Source organism: Macaca mulatta, chromosome 6 (assembly GCF_049350105.2).
Source record: "Macaca mulatta isolate MMU2019108-1 chromosome 6, T2T-MMU8v2.0, whole genome shotgun sequence".
In the NCBI taxonomy this organism is placed as follows: Eukaryota; Metazoa; Chordata; class Mammalia; order Primates; family Cercopithecidae; genus Macaca; species Macaca mulatta.
The window spans coordinates 73,651,868-73,677,641 of NC_133411.1; the positions used below are offsets into that span (position 1 = coordinate 73,651,868).

At 37.4% G+C, this 25,774-nt stretch overlaps 2 protein-coding genes and 1 long non-coding RNA gene across 6 annotated transcripts in view; 1 reads left to right on the forward strand and 2 right to left on the reverse strand.

Moving 5' to 3' along the window:
- The window catches only part of CENPK (centromere protein K), a 50,731-nt gene extending 49,199 nt beyond the window's left edge, over nucleotides 1-1,532 (reverse strand). For both annotated transcript variants that reach the window (XM_078004775.1, XM_078004773.1), the window contains exon 1: nucleotides 1,404-1,532. The gene's annotated coding sequence lies outside the window, so the exon portion shown is untranslated. The remainder of the gene's footprint in view (nucleotides 1-1,403) is intronic.
- On the forward strand, nucleotides 41-25,767 carry PPWD1 (peptidylprolyl isomerase domain and WD repeat containing 1). Of its 3 annotated transcripts, XM_015140111.3 has the most exons (12): nucleotides 52-262; nucleotides 534-582; nucleotides 4,518-4,620; nucleotides 7,261-7,361; nucleotides 7,506-7,626; nucleotides 9,782-10,229; nucleotides 14,401-14,591; nucleotides 16,856-17,045; nucleotides 20,385-20,566; nucleotides 23,207-23,288; nucleotides 24,191-24,373; nucleotides 25,470-25,767. In XM_015140111.3, the coding sequence occupies exons 1-12, from the start codon at nucleotides 194-196 to the stop codon at nucleotides 25,611-25,613; spliced, it is 1,863 nt and encodes a 620-aa protein (XP_014995597.1). In that variant the 5' UTR covers nucleotides 52-193; the 3' UTR covers nucleotides 25,614-25,767.
- On the reverse strand, nucleotides 19,076-23,499 carry LOC144341438 (uncharacterized). The gene is made up of 2 exons (XR_013418363.1): nucleotides 23,382-23,499; nucleotides 19,076-19,756 (listed from the first exon to the last, which is right to left on the reverse strand). It is a non-coding gene; the product is annotated as an uncharacterized LOC144341438 (long non-coding RNA).
- Nucleotides 25,768-25,774: the final 7 nt, after the last annotated feature.

A 25,774-nucleotide genomic window follows, 5' to 3' on the forward strand; every position in this document is an offset into this window, starting at 1 on the left:
CTGCGCCGCTGCTTTGGGATTGGTTGCCGTGTTGTGTGTCGCGCTTTTTCTGGCGACGCGAACAACATGGCGGCGGAAAGTGGTAGCGATTTTCAGCAGAGACGGAGAAGGCGTCGGGACCCGGAGGAATCGGAAAAAACAGAACTCAGCGAAAGAGAGCTGGCAGTAGCAGTGGCGGTGTCCCAGGAGAACGATGAGGAGAACGAAGAGCGCTGGGTTGGGCCTTTACCTGTGGAGGCAACACTGGCCAAGAAGAGGAAAGGTAGCTGCAGACATAGTACCGGACGAATTGGAGTGCTGCATTCGCCGAGTGGGAGGGTTGAGTTCAAGCCAGATCCGAAGAGGGATGGTGTGTGGAGTTTTGTGCCCTCAGAACAGAGGGCCGTCCTCTCACTTCTAGCCACTCCATACTTGCATGTCTTAACGAAATAGTGATTTAAGCGTAGTACAACGTGTTGATTTGTTATGATAGATGCTAAAACTAACATTTTCCTATATTTACGTGTTTGGCTTCTCTCATTTACTCCCCACAGCAGCCACGTGAAGTTGGAATTTTGAACTCTTATTTAGATATGGAAAAGGGTACTAGTTCTCTTTAAGGCTTTAGTTCAGGCGTGGTGTTAATGCGTTAATGTTGGGGCGCGAGAGGAAGGCGGTGCTTGTTTCGAATCATGGTAGGTAAAGATAATTTCAACTCTGACACTTCCACTAATAAATTTTCGTATCTGGGGAAAGTCACGTAAGCTTCCTAGATCACAGATTTATTTTCATCCAAAACCCGAAGTCTGTGGTTTTGAAATCATACTCTTGGTACGATGGGCTGAAGCATTTTGTCACTAACGAGGAATAATCACAAATTATTATCAAATAAAAGGGGTAGGAAAAGGAGTAGATAAAGTTTTCTTTGTTTTCTTGTCTTGTTTTTCTGTGAAATGTTTTCCTTAAGTATTTAGGACATTTTAAATGTGGTCTAAGCTCAAATCGTACTTTAGCACTTTCCCTTTAAACTCTTCAATGATTTCTCATTATTTTCTCTTTTTTTTTTTTTTTTTGAGATGGAGTCTTTGTGTCGCCCAGGCTGGAGTGCAGTGACGCTATCTCGGCTCACCGCAACCTCCGCCTCCCGGGTTCAAGCGATTCTCCTGCCTCAGCCTCCCGAGTAGCTGGGACGACAGTCGCACGCCCCTACGCCCCAGCTAATTTTTGTATTTTTAGTAGAGACGGGTTTTCACCATGCTGGCCAGGACGGTCTTGATCTCTTGACCTCTTGATCTGCCCTCCTTGGCCTCTCGAAGTGCTGGGATTACAGGCGTGGGCCACCGGCGCCCGGCTCATTATTTTCATTAAAGCCCAAACTCCCTCACATGGTATATAAAGCCCTTTATGATGTGATCTCTCCTTACCTTCTTAGTGCATCTTCCATTATCCTCCTCTTCCAACCCCTTACTTTGTACTCCAGCCATTCTAAAATCACTCGAGAATGGGTCATGTACTCTTTTTCCTCTGGATTCCTACCCAGATATGGTGTCTCTACCGGGAATAATTTCCCTCACCCCTTCCACTGAACTGACTTTTGGTCAACCTTTAGCACTTAGCTATCATCTTCTCTGGGAAGCCTGTGACTTCTCCAATCTGGACTGGATTTCTAAAGTACTTTGATCATAATTCTGAGGTAGTTATCTATCAACACTGAATTTATAGGTAGCCTTCAAATTCTATGTATCCAAATTTTGAAGAAGCTGTTTTTTTGAACCTTGTATATCAACACCCTTACAGTGCATTATCATTTTTACTTCCTGGTTCTCTTATTAAATGTTTCCATGCTAACCATTTCATTTATGGCACTTGCCGCATTTTCTACTTACATATTTATTCATGTGATTGATGAATGTTTCTCTCCACTGCTAGGACTGTAAGCAAGTAACCAGGATCCCGCCTTTTTTGTTCATTGCTTGGTGTACAGTGTTTTGCCTAAGTATTTATTTAATGAATGAATATTAAAGCGTTTATGCTGGTTTTTAACTATTTTGTTGCATATGAATATTTTTGCAAGTTCTCCTTTAATTAAACGAGTAAGGAGAAGTGTAAAAATCCAGAAATATCGAAATGCTGATATTAGTGTTACCAGACAAGTGACTTATAAACTTAATATAACTGAGACATATAAATTAGTAGGTATGAAAATCTTTAATCAGTTGCTTATTGTTTTAAGACAGCCGATAGTTGGCCGGGTGCGGTGGCTGACGCCCGTAGTCCTAGCACTTTGGGAGGCTAAGGCGGGCAGATCATCAGGTCAGGAGTTCGAGACCAGCCTGACCAACATGGTGAAACCCCGTCTCTTCTAAAAATACAAAAAAATTAGCTGGGCGTGGTGGCGCACGCCTATAATCCCAGCTATTCAGGAGGCTGAGGCAGGAGAATCGCTTGAACCCGGGAGGCAGAGGTTGCAGTGAGCCCAGATTGCTCCACTGTACTTCAGCATGGGCAGGAGAGCAAGACTCCGTGTCAAAAAAAAAAAAAAGACTGCCAATAGTGTATTCAGTTTGAAGAAAAAAATTGAAACTAAAAAACATACATGGAATGTGACAAAAATATTTAAAATTTTGTCTAAATGGACAAGTGTTTAACAATTTCAGCTTTCTAGAAATGGAGTCACCCCCTTTAACATGTTCTTTGGACATTGGACTGTTGTATATATTTTCAGAAAGACATGATTATATGACACTGAACTTTAAACTGCCTCTTCAGGACAGGAACTGTGTTTTACTCTTCTTTATGCCCATGTGACTTAGAACACATTTTGTTCTTAATAAGTATTTGTCCACAAATGAACTATCACACAGAAAAAGGAATCTGAATCAGATAGGATTAACTTTATCTACATATTACAGAAAAACCCAAAATAACAATGATGTTGAAGAGATAGTGCTTTACTTCTTTTATGTGTAGAAGTACCAAGACAGGCAGTCCAGGATTGGCGTGGAGGCTCCAGAAGTTCCTAGGCTCTCCCCAGCTTTCTGCCCTAACATAACGAAGGTACAGCCCTCATCTTTATTTCTCTGAATGATTAAGATTACAGCAGTCATATCGCAGTTCCAAGGTATAGGATTGAGGAAAGCAAGAAGGGCACATTTTTTCAAGACTTCCTGTGACAAAACATTTCCACTTTTACTCATTAGCATATGGTTAAACCTCACTCCAGGGGAAAGTGAGAAAGGTCATGTTATAGCTGGACATCAATATGCCCATATATAAATGGGGGTTCTGTTCCCAAAAATGAAGGGAAAAGTAGTTTATCAGACACAAGCCTGAAGCAGCTCATCATGTTTAATTTAGCAGCTTTTAGGCACATTTGGCCATCGTTGGGTTATTTTATTTGGGATACATATAATTCTCCCCTCCCCTCCCCTCCTTCTCTGCTTCCTTCCCTTCCTTTTCTTCCTCCCTCTCTCCCTCCCTTCCTCTTTCTTTCCCTCCCTTCTTCTTTCCTTCCTTCCTTCCCTCCCTCATTCCCTCCGTCCCTTCCTTTCTTTTCTTTTTTTTTTTTTTGCTAGTAAAATTGTTCATACCTCATATAGTAAATCAGTATTTCCTGACACTCCTCAGATTACTACTCTTTCAGGTGGATTTTTTCCAGGTTTTGCCCTTGGAAAAAATTTGAGATACATTCAACTGGATACCCCCTAGGATGTTCTCAGGCGTAAATATCTAAGAATTGTACCATGTTTAAATGTTTCAAACACAGTGTCAGTAACTTCAAAGAGAATCAGTGCTTTAAATATTAACTGAGACAAATTACAGATGGCCACTGGACTCTTTTAAGTTAGCACTAAATTATATCTACAATGTCAGGAAGATGGTTGTGATATTTTCATGAAACTTTTTAAGTTTTTTTTCTCTTTTCTTTTTTTTTTTTTTTTTTTTTGAGATGGAGTCTCGCTCTGTCGCCCAGGCTGGAGTGCAGGGGCAGGATCTCAGCTCACTGCAAGCTCCGCCCCCTGGGTTCACACCATTCTCCTGCCTCAGCCTCCCATGTAGCTGGGACTATAGGCGCCCGCCACCATGCCTGGCTAATTTTTTTTTTTTTGTATTTTTAGTAGCGACAGGGTTTCACCGCGTTGGCCAGGATGGTCGATCTCCTGACCTCATGATCCGCCCGTCTCGGCCTCCCAAAGTGCTGGGATTACAGGCGTGAGCCACTGCGCCCGGCCTTTTCTTTTTAATAGAACATTCGCATTAAGCCAGAACCACTCATTTCTGAAGTCCTGGAGACAGTTAGCATGTATATAATACCTGGGAACCTGTTGTAACTCACTAAATCATGGTGCTATTCAGTGCTCTGAAATAATAGACGTTAAAACTGACATAAAATACTGGATTTTTTAATTGTGATTTGAGAAAAATTAAAATCTAGGAGAAAATACTAAGTAGAGTGTAGACAATTTTAAATAAAATACAAGATAGTATTTGGTTTATTTGTTAAAAATATATTTTATACTTTACTTTTTTTTCTTCAGTCTTAGAGTTTGAAAGAGTCTATCTTGATAATCTCCCCAGTGCATCCATGTATGAGCGCAGTTACATGCATAGAGATGTTATCACCCATGTGGTATGCACCAAGTAAGTCTATCACATTTTTTTACTTTGTTCTGAGAAGTTTATTTAAAAAAAAAAAAGCTTCAATTTTGAGGTAGATTTATAGAGGTAATTTTAAAATTTTATAGATTTTTGTTTAATTTCATTAGTTCTGAAATAAAGTCCTACATGTTCTTTTCTATATCATACAAATAATGAATTCTCTAAGACAGAACTCCTTAGTTTATATGTATGTCTTTGGAGATAAATGCCAAGAGGGGAATGAACCAGGTAGTGTCTGAGCTTCCCTGAAGAAGAGGGTACATTAGTTAAGATACGAATAATTGGTACCTGGCCTCTTTGGTACTAGTGGAGAAAATGTGGGCTAAGATACCCTAAGAATAGCAAAGGACCTTCAAAACAGATGAGTAGGATCTTGGAAAAGGATAATAATAGTACAGGTTGAGCACCCAAAATCTAAAATGCTCCAAAATCCAATACTTTTTGAGTGCTGACATGATGCTCAAAGGAAATGCTCTTTGGAGCGTTTGAGATTTTCTGATTAGGGATGTTCAACCAGCAAGTATAATGTAAATGTTCTAAAATCTGAAAAATTGAAACTCCAAAACAATTCTGGTCTGATGCATTTTGGATAAGGGATACTCAAACTGTAGTAATATTATACCATTTGTTGAGCTCATAATATGTCCCAGGTACTGTGCTAAGGCTTTTTCTTTTTTTATCTGTCAAGTTAAGGCTTTTTCATAAATTTTTTTATTTATCATAAGAATAATCTTGTGAGTTAGTACATGCTCTTCATTTTAGAGATGAGGAAACTGAAGTTTAGAGAGGTTAAATAGCATATTAGGCTGCTATTTAAAAGGCAAGGGTTAAATCCTAGAAGACTTTTTATTTCTTGTACGGGTTTTGAACCTGTGAGCAGGAGAGTAACATCAGATTTATTTTTATTAAAGGACCACCCTGGCTGTGGTGAGATGAATGGATTCAAACAGGTAAAGAATGGATACAGGGAGAGAAGTTAGGAAGCTGGTATAGAAATCTGGATGAGATGTGGTGGCTTGGATGATACTAGCAGTGACTATGGGAAGTAGGTGGATTACTTTATGCTTTTGTAGATCAGTCTATTCTTGATGGCTTGAAGACAAATTTAATTTCATATATAAATCTAAATAAAATATATTTCATGAAAAATAGGATAATTCGGCCGGGCGCGGTGGCTCAAGCCTGTAATCCCAGCACTTTGGGAGGCCGAGACGGGCAGATCATGAGGTCAGGAGATCGAGACCATCCTGGCTAACACGGTGAAACCCCGTCTCTACTAAAAAATACAAAAAACTAGCCGGGCGAAGTGGCGGGTGCCTGTAGTCCCAGCTACTCGGGAGGCTGAGGCAGGAGAATGGCGTGAACCCGGGAGGAGGAGCTTGCAGTGAGCTGAGATCCGGCCACTGCACTCCAGCCTGGGTGGACTCCGTCTCAAAAAAAAAAAAGAGCAAGACTCCGTCTCAAAAAAAAAAAAAAAAAAAGAAAAATAGGATAATTCTGACCAAATATTAGCACCTTTTCTAGTCTCAAGTTCTCAGTGTGTTCAACAACATATAGATACTAGCATTGCTGTCGCTCTCTTCTCAAATATTTTTGTTTTGTTTTTTTAACCCACGGCAATGGAAGGTAATACAGAGAATATATGTTTTTTGGTTAGGTAGATTGAAAGCCACTCTAGCTATATGGACCTGAGGCAAGTACATTTAACATTTTAAAACTATTTCTTACTTATAAAATGATGATAAAAATACATAGAGTTGCTGTAAAATTACTAAGGTAATATGTACAAAGTACCTGACATATACTGGGTTTCCATAAATGATTTCTATTTTTACATACCTAATAGGAGAGATCCTTCTGTACAAAATCTTTTTGATACTTAAGTAACCAAAATACTTTGTATAGGATATAAAACAAACTTTTGTTGAATTTTGTTGTATGTGAAAGTAGTATGTTTAGATTTACTTATCAGCTACTGACAAATAGTTTATTTTCTTGTGAAAAGACTGTCTATAGGGTAATTTTAGCAATAAGGAATCCAAAGTATAGTGATTCTTCGTGAGATTTTTATTTTAATTTCAAATTTTATTTCAATTCTGATCCTAGCTCTTGAGATTAAACTAAGTGCACCTGTAACTGTTTTGATATCCAGAAAGGAGCTTCAAAATTTACAGTGTTCTGTAATATAGTGGTCTGCTTAAAGAAAGGTTTTTTTTAAAAAACCCATTATGCGCCGGGCGCGGTGGCTCACGCCTGTAATCCCAGCACTTTGGGAGGCCGAGGCGGGCGGATCACAAGGTCAGGAGATCGAGACCATGGTGAAACCCCGTCTCTACTAAAAATACAAAAAATGAGCCGGGCGCGGTGGCGGGCGCCTGTAGTTCCAGCTACTCGGGAGGCTGAGGCAGGAGAATGGCGTGAACCCGGGAGGCGGAGCTTGCAGTGAGCCAGGAGAGCGCCACTGCACTCCAGCTTGGGCGACAGAGCGAGACTCCGTCTCAAAAAAAAAAAAAAAAAACCCATTATGCAAAAGTCAGATTCTTAGTGAATGATTGCTTTGGGAATACTGAGTGATTCATACATCTGTTTTAGAAATTAACTTTTAACATTTCATATATGCAGAACAGATTTTATTATTACTGCCAGTCATGATGGACATGTCAAGTTCTGGAAAAAAATAGAAGAGGGAATTGAATTTGTTAAACATTTTCGTAGTCACCTGGGTAAGAATTTCACCTCATTTTCTTGTAGCTCTTTTCTAAACTGTACTAATTAAAGTTTAAATTTTTTAAAATTTTTTCTTTGAATCATGCACATTTATTTTATTGGTATTTACTAGAATGTTTTAATTTCATTTATTGAAATAGGAGTTATTGAGAGTATTGCAGTTAGCTCTGAGGGAGCATTGTTCTGTTCTGTGGGTGATGATAAAGCAATGAAGGTGTTTGATGTAGTGAACTTTGACATGATCAACATGCTGAAACTTGGGTGAGTCTTTTAAAAAGTATATATATTTTAATTTATTGAAGTGATTTGTAAATCAGACTTTATCATTTAATAGGTTATTTCTAAATAGTATATTACCAGATCTTTAAAAAAAAAATGTGCCTTTGGGTTTTTCTTGGGAAAGTTAGATACAGTGAACCCTTATAATGTTTGGAAGCATCTGCTCTGGTTTGTTATCAATCACAGAAATTTCTAAACAGCATCATAACAAGGATTCCTTATATCCAAATTGACATTACTTAGTAATATTACTGGAGCTCCGTCATATCTAATTACTGGTACTTACGGTTAACTTCCTTGCTTTACTTATCTCAGTAATATAGAATTGAGTTCCTATAAGGTTTATTTACATTTTTGGAATTAAAGCTATTTATTGGTGATGTTAAACTTTGGAATATATTGATACTAAAACTATGGTTAGATTGTACAGTATTAAGACTGATACTTTGTTTTAAGCATGTCTTTTTTAAGATAACATATTGAATTTATACACATCTAAATAAATGTCAGCTTGAAAGTCATAACAGTGTCAGAAAGTTTTGGGACTTGCCTTAGTCTGCTTGGATGCCATAACAAAAAAAAACCCATAGACTAGGTGACTTAAATACAGAAATCTGTTTTCTCACAGTTCTGGAGGCTGGAAAGTCCAGGATCAAGGTTCCATCAGGGTTTGATTTCTGATGAGGGCTGTCTTTCTTGCTTCTCCCTATGTTCTCACATGGCTGGAGGAAGAAGGAAGGAAGAGGAAAGAGGGAAAGGGAGATCTTTTTTTCTTCTTGTAAGGCCACAAGCCCATCAGATGAGCTCATTAACCTTAATTACCTCCTGAAGACCCTGTCTCTAGAAATTCCAACTGATGGAATTCCAACTGTGGGCTGAATTATGTCCACAATTCAAATAATTTCAAATCTTAGAATTTCCTTCAAAATCAGTTTATGACTTTATGAGCCACTGAAGGAAATGAGTCTCATTATTTATGGTTAGAATGGCACAAACATAGTTACCTGTCTTGATCATCTGTCTTACTCCCCAGGTTTGTTTCCTCAAAGCTTTTCATTCACAAATATTGAACGTTTGCCCTTTGAGAATACTTGGAAGAGTATATTTCAGACTTTGATAGAAATTCTTAAAGAAGAGGTCCAGAAGGTTTTGAGCATCAGCACCATGGTTAGAATAATAGTGTCATTGCCATGTATACATATGTAACAAACCTGCATGTTGTACACATGTACCCTACAACTTAAATTTTTAAAAAAATTAAAAAAAATAAAAAGTATACTTATCAAAACTAAAAAAAAAAAAAAAAAAAAAAAAAAAAAAAAAAAAAAACACCAGAAAGAAGGCCAGTATGGGTCGAGCAGAGTAAGCAAGAGGACAAGAATATGTGAGGTTGACAGGAGTCAGATCTTGCAGGACTTTGTACCCAAGATAAAGAAATTAGATTTTATTTTTTAAGTATAATAAAGAAATACTGGAAGGTTTAAAAAAAAAAAAAGAATAATAGTTTCGCTTCCCAGAATCACTACCTTGAAGGAAACAACATTCATTTTTGAGTGTTTTAGTACAATTGATTAAATCAGTCTGAATTATTTTGTGCCTTATTCATCAGGTAGAATGTTTAAAGCTTAGAGTTTTGATATCAAGATTTAGTTAGTAATGAGAGTGTTTTAGGACAGTATTTTTATTTGAAGTATTGCCATAATAAAATATTTGATTTTAAATATTTCAAGAAAGGATTTATAAAGTATACTATTACATGCTAACCTATTTTAAAGTAAGTATACATAGACTGTTGTAGAGAGATCCAAAAAGCAATGTCCCAGAAGGTCTTAGGGTCCAGATGTGATTAAGTTTCCTTATCTGCCCAAGAGAAATAAATGTGCTGTTATATGCAGTTCTCTTCTTGTGTTTTGACAGATTCTCAGAATTATCATTATATTGATGAGGTCAGAAAGACAAAAAAAAGTAACTATTCTTAGCTGTTCCTCCCCATTCTGTGTCTCTGCTACTTTTGAGCAGGGAATCCAAAACTGTCTAAATCACTGGCCAAGACATTTTGGTAGTGGGATAGGGAGGGATTCTTGCTTGTTGTGCTGACCTTTTTTTTCCCCCCCCTTTCAATTCTTTACGATTTTAGCTATTTTCCTGGACAGTGTGAGTGGATCTATTGCCCAGGGGATGCAATTTCTTCAGTTGCTGCTTCTGAAAAGAGTACGGGAAAAATTTTCATTTATGATGGCCGAGGAGATAACCAGCCACTTCATATTTTTGACAAACTCCATACATCACCTCTTACTCAGATACGGCTAAACCCAGTTTTCAAAGCAGTAGTGTCTTCTGACAAATCTGGGATGATTGAATACTGGACTGGGCCTCCTCATGAATATAAATTCCCCAAAAATGTGAACTGGGAATATAAAACTGACACTGATTTATATGAATTTGCCAAGTGTAAGGCTTATCCAACCAGCATATGTTTTTCACCGGATGGGAAGAAAATAGCTACTATTGGTTCTGATAGAAAAGTTAGAATTTTCAGGTTTTTAACTGGAAAACTCATGAGAGTCTTTGATGAATCACTAAGCGTAAGTGTAATTTAAATTTAACCATACTTTTCTAAAAATGCTTTATTTTATGCCTTTTCTTGAAAGATCTTTTTTCTACACATGGACATTTAGGTAGACAGTTATTTTTTTTCTTAGCACATTAAAGATATTCAACTGTTTCTGTCTTGTAGTGTTGCTCTTTGAAACTCTCTTCTCTAGGGGTTTATGATATGCGTTTTCCAAGTCAGTTATTGTCTTATTTTTGTGGTTATTTTGTTTTTTACAATTTTGTTTTGTTTGCAAGCTATTCTCTTAAGATCCTCAAAACTCATTCTAGGACCCCTTCTCACTATTCACTCCTGTCCATATGACTACTTCTAAATTTATTTCTCTAGCCTTCTATTACAAGCAAACCTGGTGCTCTTTCTTTCTTTTCCTGTCTTCGTAAATGGTGCCAGTATCCATCTAGTTGCTCAAACCAGAAATCTAAGAGTTATCCTTAACTCTTTTACCCTTCTATGCCAATTTTGCTTTCTAAATATAAATACACCAATTTCTTTTCAGCACAGCTGTCACCATAGTTCATGCTCTTTTGCCTGATCTATTGCATGGCCTACTACCTGTATTTATTCTGGCTTCTTCCTAATATCCACTCTGCACCCAGGGCCATCTTTTAAAAGCATATATCTGGTTATGTCATTCCTTTGCCTAGACTTTTCAGTTAATTCCTTCAGTTCTTGGGATCAAGACCAGAGTCATGGCTTACCATATTGTGAAACCATAAGTCACTGTTCTCCCTGCCTCTTATTCTGCCATTTGGGCCTTCTTTTTATTTCTTGAACATGCCTCCCACCACAGGACCTTTTTATAACTTGTTTCCTCCACATGGAGTGAGGCCCTCCCTCCCTCCTCATATTCCTCCGTTACCTATTGAACTGGTACTTCAAATTTCAAATGAAGACTCACTTCCCCTGGGAGGCTTTGACTGTTCATCCTGTCTTGCATAGTTTGGGTTTTTTTTGTTTTGTTTTCTTTTTCTTAATTATTTTCCGAGATAAGAGTCGCACTCAAGTGCAGTGGCATGATCCAGCTCATTGCAGCCTCCGCCCTCTGTTCAAGCGATTCTTCTGTCTTAGCTTCCCAAGTAGCTGGGACTAGAGGCACATGCCACCACGCCCAGCTAATTTTTTTTTTTTTTTTTTTCAGTAGAGATGGGTTTCACCATGTTAGCCAGGCTGGTCTTGAACTCCTGGCCTCAAGTGATCTGCCTGCCTTGGCTTCCCAAAGTGCTGGGATTACAGACGTGAGCCACTGTGCCAAGCCAGCAGAGTTTTTTTTTAATGTGACTATAGATCACTCTTTGTTTTATGACTATAGATCACTCTTTCTTTTAGAGCATTTGATATGGTCATATTATTTGATTAATGTGTATCACCTCCAGTAGACTAAGCCCTATGTGATCTGTTTTAGCTCATGATTCTAACTCCAACAGTAAAAACATTACCTCACACAGAGTTATTCAAATATCTTGAAAGAGTGACTCTAGCCATCACTTGTTAGACTGCTAACAAGAATTTGTTACAGCATGTAGTTGTGGAATAAGAGTTTTTAATCCATGCAATTCAGTGGTTTCTGTGATTGCAACTATTGCTATCAAGTGGTTCTCTGAATCCGAGGCTATCCGGATTGAACCTTTGTTGCAATGTTTACTATATGACATTGTCAATTCTTTTGTCCTTGGCAGTGACCAATCTGCATTGGATTCCCTGCTGTAAGTTCTTTATAAATTGTCAACTCTTCCTAGTGGCCCTTTTGAGTTGGTAGCACGTGGTAATAAATGAGTTGGTTGTCTGTCTGTCTTAAGTAATATAATTCCAGACAAATGTGAAGATCTGTTTGCCAGCCAAATTATCCTCATGACACATTTTCTTGTTGGAAGAAGAGAGCTTTCCACTCTGCTTTTAAGGAGAAACATTTATTGGTAATACTTTCTTTAATGGTGGCAGATAACTAAATATAACTTGCAATTTAAATAAAATTTTAAAACTCTATTAACTTGCAGCTCGTCCAAGATCCCTTAGGCAAAGGAATATTCAGAATCTAGTCTCTGGACACAAGTTTCTTAACACACATACTCTGAGCTGCTCAGTTCACTCTATTTGCTCATTGTTTCTTCAACATTTGTTTAAATGATTGGCCTGAGGTGACAAGAAGTCAGTAGTAGAACTTAAGACAGAAGTGGAGATTCAGAATGAGAGCTTGCCAAAAAAGCCAACCATCAGTTAAATTACTTACAGTGCTAGTGACTAGTAAATGACTGGAGTCTCAAGGAGGTGGTAGTGGAGGAGGGTAGTTTCTAACCAATCAGAATCCTACTTTAACAGAAAAGCAATTGAATGGGATGGTGTGAGTTATCTCTTAGTATTTATTAACCAGGGTCACTGTATATGGCTGTTCAGTTGGCGTATCACATAAGCCCTGCTGTGAAGTCTAGAACACTCTAAAAAGATTCTGATCAGATACTTACCAGGTTGGATAACATTTATGGAATACTTATATATGGACAGATGACCACTTACAGACCTTATGCCTTAAAAACTGAGTCTTCTCTCCAGCAGAAATGATCATTGGCCCTTCCCTACAAAATGTGTAGTCCAGCATCCTAGGCTATTCCTGGCACATAAATAAGCAGCGTAATATGTATCAGTCTCTCTGTCTTTGAGACTAGAGACAAAAAAACCTAACAACTAGGCTTTCTAACTGTTCTGTAAGACCTTGACCTTGTGCTTATACCCTAACACACGTACCTCTTTTTGATTCTTTGAGTTTTGTATATTGTTCTAACCTTATCTAGAAAACACAAGATTTTGGTTGATGTAAGCAGGAAATAAGGATAGAATTAGATGGGACAGAAGTCTGGCTTATTTTCATCTACAATGGAGAGCTATTTTTGAATGCTGCTGTTTGATGCCCAGATTGTGTAGAAAACAATATAAAGATCATTATCTTCTTTTGGAAGGTTCATATGTTCATACAGTTAGAGATGTGATGCCTCTCTTGAAATTTGTGTAATATCAAAAGTAAACCAATTTTCCAAACTATAAAGGACACTCATAGAAATAGTCATGTCTACTAAACCACATGTACCTAATGGTAATCTCACTGCCTTGTGTCAAAATAACTTGAAACATTTTCTGAAATATCATGAATTTGTTATAAATTAGTGAGATGAATTCATTCAGCAAAAATTGAGAGCTGTTATATGTCAGGCACATAACCTTGCACACGGACCTCATAGTCTATAGCTGCATTATCCAATATAAATAGTTACTAGCCATGTGTCTACTGAGCTCTTGAGAGATGGCTAGTCCAAACTGAGATATGCTGAAAGTGTAAATACAAGATTTCAAAGACTTAATATTTTTTAAAAGAATGTAATCTATCCCAATTTTTTATATTGTTAATGTTGAGATGATATTCTGGATATTTTAAGTTTAATCAAACATTAAAATGAAATTCATCGGTTTCTTTTATTTAATGTAACTACTAGACACTTTAAAATTACATATATGGCTTGCATTATATTTCATTGGAAAGTGCTACTCTGTGACTTTTAAAAGGCAGCAGATGTATTCTGTAGAGAAACCAGTAGTTATATTAACCAACTGGGTTTTGTTTTAAATTAGAAGAACCAGTTACCATTTTGAAATACGATTTTTTTTTTTTTTTTTTTTTGAGACGGAGTTTCACTCTGTCACCCAGGCCGGAGTGCAGTGGCGCGATTTCGGATCACTGCAGCGTCCGTCTCCTAGGTTCAAGCGATTCTCTTGCTCCAGCCTCCCGAGTAGCTGGGATTACAGGCACACATCACCATGCCTGGCTTAAGTTTTTACATTTTTAGTAGAGATGGGGTTTCACCATGTTGGCCAGGCTGTTCTTGAAATGACCTCAGGTGATCCACCTGCCTTGGCCTCCCAAAGTGCTGGGATTAGAGGCATAAGCCACCACGGCCTGAAATACTATTTTTTAGTGATTGCACTTACTAATGTCTATTTCATACTGTTTAGAATCCCTCTTAAGAAGTACAAACGGTTAGTGGCTCTTAATATGTATTCTGCTTCTATTTAAATTCTCATTGCATATATAGATAGATGGGTTGATACAGATATAGGTATATAGAGATTTTGTTACTAAATGGTTTATTTCTTAGATGTTTACTGAACTGCAACAGATGAGGCAGCAGTTACCAGACATGGAATTTGGCCGACGAATGGCTGTAGAACGTGAGTTGGAGAAGGTTGATGCTGTAAGATTAATTAATATAGTTTTTGATGAAACTGGACACTTCGTGCTGTATGGAACAATGCTGGGCATTAAAGTTATAAATGTAGAGACAAACCGGTAAGCTTTAATATGAGGTATTTTTTTTAAAAATGTGTTTGTGGGGGACCATTTCCTACATCATGGGAACAGTGGGAGTATTGTTTGTTCCAAGATAAGTGGAATGGCCCCAAATATCTAAACTTAACCAAATGTTTTGACTGGATTTTTCTGTGGTCTGTTGGTTGTTTATATTCTTATGTAGAAGTTTCCACTCATGTTTGTAAAAGAAATTTTCCATTTTTAAGATATGCATAGTTTCAAGTTGTTGTGTGTTTTTTTTAACAAGTTTGTCTGTCTTTTGCTTATTGATTTAAATTAGCCTGGTTCATGTTAAATGTTGCCAAAGATTTTAACCACAGAATTCAGCACTACATCCTGCTAGACATAAAATCAAAAGTTAAAAATGCATGAAACCACAGTAAGCCTTTTTTGTGAAAACAGTCCATTTGGTCTTAGTACAGAATAGCTACAATCAGATACTCTCACTGAATGTAAATGAACAGAACTTAATATTTTAAGGAGAAAAAAATGTGCTGTACATTTCCATGTATAAACATATTTACATTGTAGTTCTTGGCAATACAAAATCTTTGAAGTTTTGCAGAACAGTTAACAGACATGGAATTTTAATAAGAATAGGTTAAAACTGTATAAACAAATGACTGATTATTTTTAATAGACTTTACTTTTTTGAACAGTTTTAGGTTCACAGCAAAATTAAGAGGAAGATACAGAGATTTCCCATGTACCTCTGCCTGAACACATACATAGCCTCCCCGTTATCAACATCCCCCACCAGAGTGGTACATTTGTTACCATTGGTGAACCTACGTTGACACATCATTATCACCCAGAGTCCATAGTTTACATTAGGGTTCACCCTTGGTGTTGTATATGCTATAGGTTTGGAGAAATGTATATAAAAGTATCCACCATTATACTATCATACAGAGTAGTTTTACTGCCTTCAAAATCCTCTGCTCTGACTGTTCAACCACTGATCTTTTCACCATCTCCATAGTTTTGCCTCTTCCAGAATGTGACATAGCTAGAATCATATAGTATGTAGTCTGTCCAGATTGGCTTCTTTCAATAATACGCATTTAAGGTTCTTCCATGCCTTTCCACAGCTTGATAGCTCATTTCTTTTTAGCACTGAATAATACTCCACTGTCTGGATGTACCCAGTTTATCCATTCACCTACTTATAGACATCTTGGTTGCTTCCGAGTTTTGGCAGATATGTGTAAAAGCTGCTATAAACATCTGCATACAAGTGTTTGTGTAGTCATTTCAGCTCCTTTTGGTAAATATCAAGGAGCACAATTGTTGGATCATATGATAACGGAATGTTTAGTTTTGTAAGAAACAGCCAAACTGCCTTTAGAAGTGGCTGTACTCTTTTGCATTCCCACCAGCAATGAATGAGTGTTCCTGTCACTCCACATCTGTGCCACCATTTGGTAGTCAGTGTTCCAGATTTGGGCCATTTTAATAGATGTGTAGTGGTATCTTGTTTTAGTATGGATTTCCCTGGCAACATATGAGGTGGAATATCTTTTCATATGCTTATTTACCATCTGTATATCTCTTTGATGAAGTATATGTGAAGGTCCTTGGGACATTTTGTAATTGGGTTGTGTTCTTAATGTGTTTTAAGAGTTCTTTGTATGTATAGATTTTTTTTTAAGAGTTCTTTATATATTTTGGATAACAGTCCTTTATGAGCTGTTCTCCTAGTCTGTGACTTTTCATTCCCTTGATTGGTTTTGTTGTTGTTGTTTTTTATTGAGACAGAGTCTTGTTCTGTCACCCAGGCTGGAGTGCAGTGGCACGATTTCGGCTTACTACAACCTCTGCCTCCTGAGTTCAAGCGATTCTCGTGTCTCAGCCTCCCTAGTAGTTGGGATTACAGGTGCCTAACACCATGCCTGGCCAATTTCTTGTATTTTTAATGGAGACGGGGTTTCACCACGTTGGCCAGGCTAGTCTCAAACTCCTGACCTCAAGTGATCTGCTTGCCTTGGCCTCCCAAAGTACTGGGATTACAGGTGTGAGCCATCATGCCTGGCCTCATTTCTATTTTTTAACCTGAAAATTATAGCTGCCTACCAGTTTAAATTGATAGCTTTTGGGGGGTAGAGAAACACTTTTAAAAAACTTCCACAAGTTATGTTGTACTTAGATAAGATAGTTGATTCCCAGCTTTTATCTGTAAAGTTGTCATAATTGGAATTAACTTAGGTTATTTTGTTGTATAAAAAACATTGTTATATTTTTAGGTGTGTGCGGATTTTAGGCAAACAAGAAAATATTAGAGTGATGCAATTGGCTTTGTTCCAGGGGATAGCCAAAAAGCATCGTGCTGCAACTACTATAGAGATGAAAGCTTCGGAAAATCCTGTTCTTCAGAATATTCAAGCTGACCCAACAATAGTCTGTACATCATTCAAAAAGAATAGATTTTATATGGTATGTATAAGTACTAGGAGATTAGACCATAATGTTCCTTCTAGTTTGGTTTGACTGTTTGTACCTTCAACTGAAGAGAATGTTGGCACTAACAGCAGACTTCCTAAACAACTAGAATACAATCTTATATTAATATTGTAGAATTTTAAACTAGGAGTTGATTTTAAGTATTTCTGTACTGTTTTCCATCATGTTTTGAACATTTTTCAACCTCGCTTCCACAACTGTTTGTGTTGTTTAAGATGGTAGGAAGTTAGTGGTTATAGTCATAATTACATCCAAAATAGTTTCACTGTGGGATTTTAAAATTTCTTTTTAGTTTTATTTTTTAGCCTTTACTCTTGAATATAATTTATCTCCCCCAAATTAGCACAGCTTCCTTCAAATGTATTTCCTTTTTTACCTTTTGACTTTTATTTTAATGGTGCTGCCTTGGAATTATATATTCCTGTGGAATTTTTTTTTCTCTGAAGAACTAAAAATACTTTGCATGTTAACTAAGACTGAGATAGTTAAAATCAAACTACTACGCCATATAGCACAATTTTATTTGTTCATCCAAGCAGGAAAATCAGAAGTATAGAGATCTCTGCCCTTGCATTCTATCCTTCACATTGCAATCAGAGAACTTTTTAAAACCCAAACGTGACTCTTATTTTCTGCCTAATGCCCTTCAATGGTGCCCCAGCTATCTATGCTGGCTGGCCCTCCTCACTTCTGTAGCTTTATCTTTCTTCATTTTTCATTCATTTGCTACAGCAACCATACTGAACTTATTCACAGTAGTTGAGTGTGCTTTTTAAACTCTGGGCCTTTGCACAGGCTGTTCATTCTGCCAGCCATACACTTCTCTCCAACTCCTAACTCATTCTTCAAGTCTCAGTTTGGAAGCCCCCGTTTTTTTTGTTTTTTTTTGTTTTGGAGATGGTATCTTGTTCTGTTGCCCAGGCTGGAGTGCAGTGACGTGACTTCGGCTCACTGCAGCCTCTGCCTCCTGGGTTCCAGCGATTCGCCTGCCTCAGCCTCCTGGGTAGCTGGGATTACAGGTGCATGCCACCACACCCAGCTAATTTTTGTATTTTCAGTAGTGACAGGGTTTCACCATGTTGGCCAGGCTGTTCTTGAACTCTTGACCTCTGGTGATCCACCTGACTCAGCCTCCATAAGTGCTGGAATTACGGGCGTGAGCCACCGTACCCAGCCTAGAAGCCCTTTTTAACATTAAGTCTGAGTTAGGTGTGCCTGCTTATGTTTCTCCTTTGCTTCCCCGTCATATGATGTGTCACACTTTTTGTGTGAACATCGATTATTTCTTTTGTCTCTGACGCTGTGCTCTTCTTCTGAAGATAAAATCCATAAATACAGGCACTATGTCTTCTTCACTGTTAAATCCAGAAAGTTAAGAAAATGACTAACACATTATAATATATTCATTCATTCCTCCAAAATATTGTAAACTGTTGTAATGCTATTAAGGTTAACAGCATTTGATAAATGTATGAAGTAGCAGTTTCTCTACCTCAACAAACCTTCCAACTAAATGGGTAAATTCTTTTAAGATGAGAATTTCATTTACAACTTTCAAAATCGTTACTAAAAATTTATTAGTATATGAAAGAAGAAAATTAATCATTTTTACCTGTAATTTAACTTTGTTATGAAGTAAAAATTACCCATAAAAGATAATTCTTGGCCAGGAATGGTGACTTACCCTGTAAATCCAGCACTTTGGGAGGCCAAAGCAGGCAAATCACTTGAGCCCAGGACCAAGAGCTGCCTGGGCTACACAGCAAGATCTCATCTCTACAAAAAATTTAAGAAGCTAACCAGGCACGGTGGTGTGCACATGTGGTCTCAGCTATGCTGGAAGCTGAGGTGGTAGGATCTCTTGAGCCGAGGAATTCGAGGTTGCAGGGAGCTATGATCACACCACTACACTTCAGCCTGGGTGACAGAGCAAGACCCTATTGCTAAACAAAAAGAGGCAAAAAAAGATACTTCTTGATATACACGAAAAACATATATACTAATTTTCCATCCACTTTATTCAAAAAACTTTGTTGTATTTTTTCTTTTCCAAGTTTACTTGTATGTTGATTAAAGTGTATATATTCATTATAAAGTTTGAAAAAATAGAGAAACAAAATGGTCATTCACTGTAGCTTTATACAGCTAATATTGTTATGAATTTTCTTTGAGTCTTACTAGTACATATTCTTAAGCAAAACTGAAATGGTATGCATATATATGAATTTTGTGTCCCATTTTTCAGATCCAACATCATGAAATAAAAGTATAATTTTACAAATCCATATATGAGCTAAATCATAACTTAAAAAAAATTCATATAAACAAATAGTACAACAGACCTGCCATTCCTTTGAAAACTAGAGAATAGGATGTTAAGGTGATAGCATCCTAACTTGGTTGTTTATTTGGAATCTATCCAAGCAGATCAAGGAATGACATTAGGCAAGATGGAGGCACTAGCTTTACGTTCCCATAATTAAGTTGACATCAGATAGAGGTTGCTCAGGAGAGAGCATTTCTACTTAAAGTAAAATAAACAGGCCTTGAGAAGTCCAGAGTTTGAACAACTGGAAGGTTTTTCTCAATTCTTCCTAGACCCCGAGGATCTGAGATGTCTACAACTTCACTGAAAATTTTCATTCTTTCTCCTATGCTTCAGGGTTTAGATAGGTCAGGTGGGACTGCGGAAAAAAAAAATTAAGGATCCATTACTGATTCATTTTTGTGAATCCTTTTTCTACCTAGCATGAGGTCCTGCTCATAGTAGTAATAACAACTGTTAATATGTATATAGTACCCTCTATGTATTAGGTACTGTTCTCCAAGGACTTAATATCTATTTGTTTAATCTTCACAACTACCTTCATTGCAAGGTAGGTACTGTTATCATCATATATGAATGACGGAAGTTGCAGAATTGGAATTCAAATCCAAACAATCTAAATAATGAAGTGAGCAATAAACAGGTGGCACGTTAGGCCTTACTAGAAGGCATAAGTTGAGAGCTACCACAAATGAAACAATTACTCTTGTTAAATGTTTGCCCAAGAAAATTTCTACCCAAAAGAAATTAAATTCCACTTGAAATCAATGTGTTCAGTATGTTATGTGGATCATTTTCATATTAGACAATATAAAAATAATTTAATTGCCTGACACATCCTGTGATGGGAAATGATTCCTGAAATAAGGATTCTGATGTGAATTCTTACATTTCTTAAGTACTTAATTAGAAATTCTATTGTTCATAAAATTTTTACCAGATGAAAACTTTAATTTGTTCACTCACTTTTTACTTTCCTCCTCGAGTTTACCAAACGAGAACCAGAAGATACTAAAAGTGCAGATTCTGATCGAGATGTTTTTAATGAGAAACCTTCTAAAGAAGAAGTCATGGCAGCTACTCAAGCTGAAGGACCTAAACGAGTTTCGGATAGTGCCATTATCCACACCAGCATGGGAGACATTCACACCAAACTCTTTCCTGTTGAGTATGTATAACTGTTTGTATTGGCTTACGTAATTAAGAATGTAAATGTGTATATCTGGAGAAACCATGCAACTTAAAATTCCCATTACTTTGACTTAAGGAATTTTGAAGAAATGTTTGATAAAAAACATCTATTCCTGAGCTTTCTGATAAGTGTTATGGTAGAAAATGAAAAATTTTTATACATATATACTTCATAGGTTCATTACGAAGACAAAATATATTGGCTATGAAAGTGCTGAGTGTAAACTGTAAAGTGATATACAAATGTGTTAACAGCACATCTCTAACAGCACAAACTCTAGGTTTTATGGATTGCTTTGCTTTCTTCTCAAAGCAAATCCTTAAGAGAAAGATAATTATGTTTCCTTACGAACAGTTGCTAGATACCTATCTCTTTATAGTTTCAATAGCTCTGTGTTTTAAAAGTGAACTATAAGCTGGGTGCAGTGGCACGCACTTGTAATCCCAGCTATTCAGGAGGTTGAGACAGGAAGATCAGTGGAGGCCAGCAGTTTGAGACTAGCCCAAGCAATATGGCAAGATCCTGTCTCCTAAAAAAATTTTTTATTAGCTGGGCATGGTGGCACGCACCTACATTCCTGACTCTGCTAGAGGCTGAGGTCAAAAGATGTCTTGAGCCCAGGAGTTTGAGGCTGCAATTAGCTATGGTCACACCACTGCACTCCAACCTGGGCAACAGAGTGAGACTCTGTTTCTACAAAAACAAATTACAACAAAACCGTAAGGACTTCAATTGAAAAAAAGGTGAACGGTTTTCTGGACAGTTTAAAAGATTTTAAAATTAACATACAATGTCAAATACAGTAGAGTATTTTGGGCCATTCTTGACCCAAAAAATGACATCTTTTACAACACTTTTACTTAAAAGTTATTAATATTTTGAATATGAATGTTTTGTACCATATCTTGGTACTCAACAAATAACTAGGCAGTTCTCAAATCTTGGACACTCAGTTTAAGTGCTCAAAACCCATGTGCTCTTCGGCCTTGTTTGCTGATGTCCTTAGGTACAAGATTCTCTTGGTTCATCCATTTACAGCTCTTAGAAGTATTACATGGTAATGGACCATATGAAATAATTGCATAATATCAGTTAATATTATTGAGAAAGCTTCATACTCTGAGTGAGACTGTCATTTAAAGTTGAATAAATTTAGATATCATTTCTATGATTAAGGTTTTGGCCAAGAATATGTCGTTGTAAGAAAATGACCTTTCCCAGGAACTTAACCTGTACTATACATGCAGACCTATAATACTATATGGAGTAAACTAACTTAAGATGTTGGGCCAGGTGCAGTGACTCAGGCCTGTAATCCCAGCACTTTAGGAGGCTGAGGCAGGAGGATCTCTTGAGCCCAGAAGGTCAAGATCAGCCTAGGCAATATAGTGAGACCCTGTCTCTTAAGAAAAAAACATATTTTTAAGGTGTTGTGGCTGTATTGTTTTCTTTTTTTCTTTTCTTTTCTTTTTTTTTTTTTTTTGAGATGGAGTCTCGCTTTGTCGCCCAGGCTGGAGTACAGTGGTGCGATCTCGGCTCACTGCAAGCTCCGCTTCCTGGGTTCACGCCATTCTCCTGCCTCAGCCTCCCAAGTAGCTGGGACTACAGGCGCCCGCCACCTCGCCCGGCTAGTTTTTTGTATTTTTAATAGAGATGGGGTTTTCACTGTGTTAGTCAGGATGATCTGGATCTCCTGACTTCATGATCTGCCCATCTCGGCCTCCCAAAGTGCTGGGATTACAGGCGTAAGCCACCGCACCTGGCCAGCTGTTTTTTTTTTTTTTTTTTTTTTTTTGAGACGGAGTCTCGCTCTGTCTCCCAGGCTGGAGTGCAGTGGCGCGATCTCGGCTCACTGCAAGCTCCGCCTCCCGGGTTCACGCCATTCTCCTGCCTCAGCCTCCCGAGTAGCTGGGACTACAGGCGCCCACAACCGCGCCCGGCTAATTTTTTGTATTTTTAGTAGAGACGGGGTTTCACCATGGTCTCGATCTCCTGACCTTGTGATCCGCCCGCCTCGGCCTCCCAAAGTGCTGGGATTACAGGCGTGAGCCATGGAGTCTCGCTTTGTCGCCCAGGCTGGAGTACAGTGGTGCGATCTCGGCTCACTACAAGCTCTGCTACCTGGGTTCACGCCATTCTCCTGCCTCAGCCTCCCAAGTAGCTGGGACTACAGGCGCCCGCCACCACGCCCGGCTAATTTTTTGTATTTTTAATAGAGATGGGGTTTTCACTGTGTTAGTCAGGATGATCTGGATCTCCTGATTTCATGATCCGCCCATCTCGGCCTCCCAAAGTGCTGGGATTACAGGCGTAAGCCACCGCACCTGGCCAGCTGTATTTTTTTTTAACTGCTAAATGACCTTGAAATCTTAGTACTGTCAAACTCAAATATTAGTTAAGCAGTCATGTTCTAAAGATAACTAAGTTAAACAATAAGAATATACTACTTACATGCCCCTCCATGCTTGTCCTGAGATTAGAGGTTATAAAAAAAAAAAAAACTGTCCTTCTGAAACATTCAGAAGACATAGAACATCATTAGGAAGCAGAACTGCAAAGAAAACTGTTTTAAGATGCTCTGAATAGGTTTCATATTGGTAATATATGTCTTAATAGGTGCCCTAAGACAGTGGAAAACTTCTGTGTTCACAGCAGAAATGGTTATTATAATGGGCATACATTTCACCGTATAATTAAGGTAAGTTACACAAATTTCATGTGATTTAAGAAATACTATATTATTACATAGCAAGAGATTTAAGTGCAAGGAATCTTATTCTCTCATGCTTACCAGTTTAGTGGAAAGGAACAGGAAAAATACACTATGGAAGCCAAAGGAGGAGTGGATGGTCATAAATATCAACATCTAGAATCAACAGGAATAGTGGCATGATTACCTGTTTAGAAACACTGAAGCAATATTTTGTCAGCAGCTAAAGTAAAGGGTAAGATAATGAATAAAGGGTCATGCTGAGATAACATCAGTAACCTAGGTAACATGTTTGTAGTGGCTAGATAGGGTCTAGATCTAGAAGATACGATTTTTCAATCATAGAGGAGCCACAGTGCCATCTGATCTGTGAGAACCTGTAATATACCAGAGGAGGAGAGAGAACTCAGCCCCTGGATTTTGTTGAGCAGCTTTCCATAAAGTGGATGGGACAGTGATACAGTGCATGGTTTCTGGCAGATCAGAAATGGCAGGATGGAAAGTCAGATCTCAGGGTCCTAAAGGAATTAGTGAAAAGACTTTCCAGGAAATCCAGAGTATTTCAGGAAAGGGAGAGGGAGAAGAGGAGGGCAATTATATAAACCATAAAATAACATACAGATCCTAAAATTTATAGTATTAACTGGCTTTATTTAGGTTATTGGGAAAGATAGAACATGTCTATAAATGAGAAGAGGACCTTTCAATCAAGGTGGTGGTTGAGCAATGGAAGTACATCATCCAAATTTAAGTGTAAGGGTTTAATCAAATCACTTTATAGTGACAGTTAATATTACACTGAATACATAGCACTCTTGGCAGAAATAAAACTTCAAAGTATACGTATATAGAAAAGGACAATGTAATGTTTTTGTGTACTTTCTGTTAAGGGCTTCATGATTCAGACAGGAGATCCAACAGGTACTGGTATGGGAGGAGAAAGCATATGGGGAGGAGAATTTGAAGATGAATTTCATTCAACATTACGACATGACAGACCATACACACTCAGCATGGCTAACGCGGGATCAAATACTAATGGATCCCAGTTTTTCATAACAGTAGTACCAACAGTAAGTACAATATCATTGTTTATAAACTAGAGATTGATAGGTTATGATGTAAGAGAGTGAACTCAGTAGAAGAGCTGCATTATTCTGTATTTTCTGCATTATTTATATCATCTACAGAATACAAATATGAAAATGATTGAGAAGAAAATATAAAATTATGTGACTAATCAGTTTAGACTTGGTAAAACAAAACTTCCACTGTAGTAAGAAATACAATGGACTACAATTCAAGATACTTGAGTTTCAATGTCAACTTTGCCTCTACTTGATGATGTAACCTAAAATAAATTATTTCACCTCTGTGGGCCTATTTCCTCATCTTCAGAATACAAGGATTAGAGTATATGAATTCACAATTTTGAGACAATTTCCCCCACATTTTAGTATCTCTGAAATCAGAATACAACTCATAATCAATTACATTTTAGATTTGATGAAATACAGTTTAAGGTAACCTCGCTCTATTGCTATGCAGTAACACAAAATTATAAAAATTACCTACTTTTTGTTTTAGAATTAAGCACTAAGTGATGAAGAAAGGAAAAATATTTATAACTACCATCTGCCAGGCACATAGTTTCATGTAGTATTCACAGTACTTCTAGTATCGGTATCCCCAGTTTTCAATAATAGATGAAGAAACAGACATGATTAACTTGCCAAAAGGTCAAGTAGCCAAGCTAGCATTTGAACTCCCATCTGTCTAATGCCAAAGTATGTGCTGCTTAAACTATTTCAGACTGCTTCTGAATAAACTGTTCAGGTAAGAGTGCTCCAGAGACCTTTTAAATTCTTAGCCACAATTCTGTAAGCCATGTGAAGTAACTTACCTTTAGGGAAGATCTTCCATTTCCCTTTGGTCTGAAAGATGCAGATATTTAATTAAATATTATACTATGGTTCTATTTTTTTTTAATACACTGGAAGTAACTTTTAAAAGCTGCTACATTTTTATTGCTAAGAAATTATTGTACTTCTTTTTAAATATATGCTAAAGGGGAGCCCACACTTAAATTCTCTTTAATTTGCTCAACCGGAGGATATAATTTAAAGAAATTGGGGTTTACCAAGATTTTCCATTTGTCCTCCCACACAGCCTTGGCTTGATAATAAGCACACAGTATTTGGACGAGTGACTAAAGGAATGGAAGTTGTACAGAGGATCTCCAACGTCAAAGTCAATCCCAAAACAGATAAGCCCTATGAGGATGTCAGCATCATAAATATTACTGTCAAGTAAAATAAGATTTGTTTTAATGTACTTGCAAATAAAAATGCAAATTAAACAGATTATTTTACATTAGGGAGCTTAGGACTTGCTGAATATACAGATCATGTTTCAAAGATACAATATTATATTTTTGTATTTTTTATTAAAGGCTATTTTTTAAAAATTACCTT

What these genes read in the sequence shown, in the direction of transcription:
- PPWD1 (XM_015140111.3), top strand. Translation starts at nt 194, where the DNA reads ATGAGGAGAACGAAGAGCGCTGGGTTGGGCCTTTACCTGTGGAGGCAA. An exon ending in ACCAAACTCTTTCCTGTTGA is followed by an intron (nt 20,567 to 23,206) that starts GTATGTATAACT and finishes ATGTCTTAATAG; the next exon opens with GTGCCCTAAGACAGTGGAAA. An exon ending in CATTTCACCGTATAATTAAG is followed by an intron (nt 23,289 to 24,190) that starts GTAAGTTACACA and finishes CTTTCTGTTAAG; the next exon opens with GGCTTCATGATTCAGACAGG.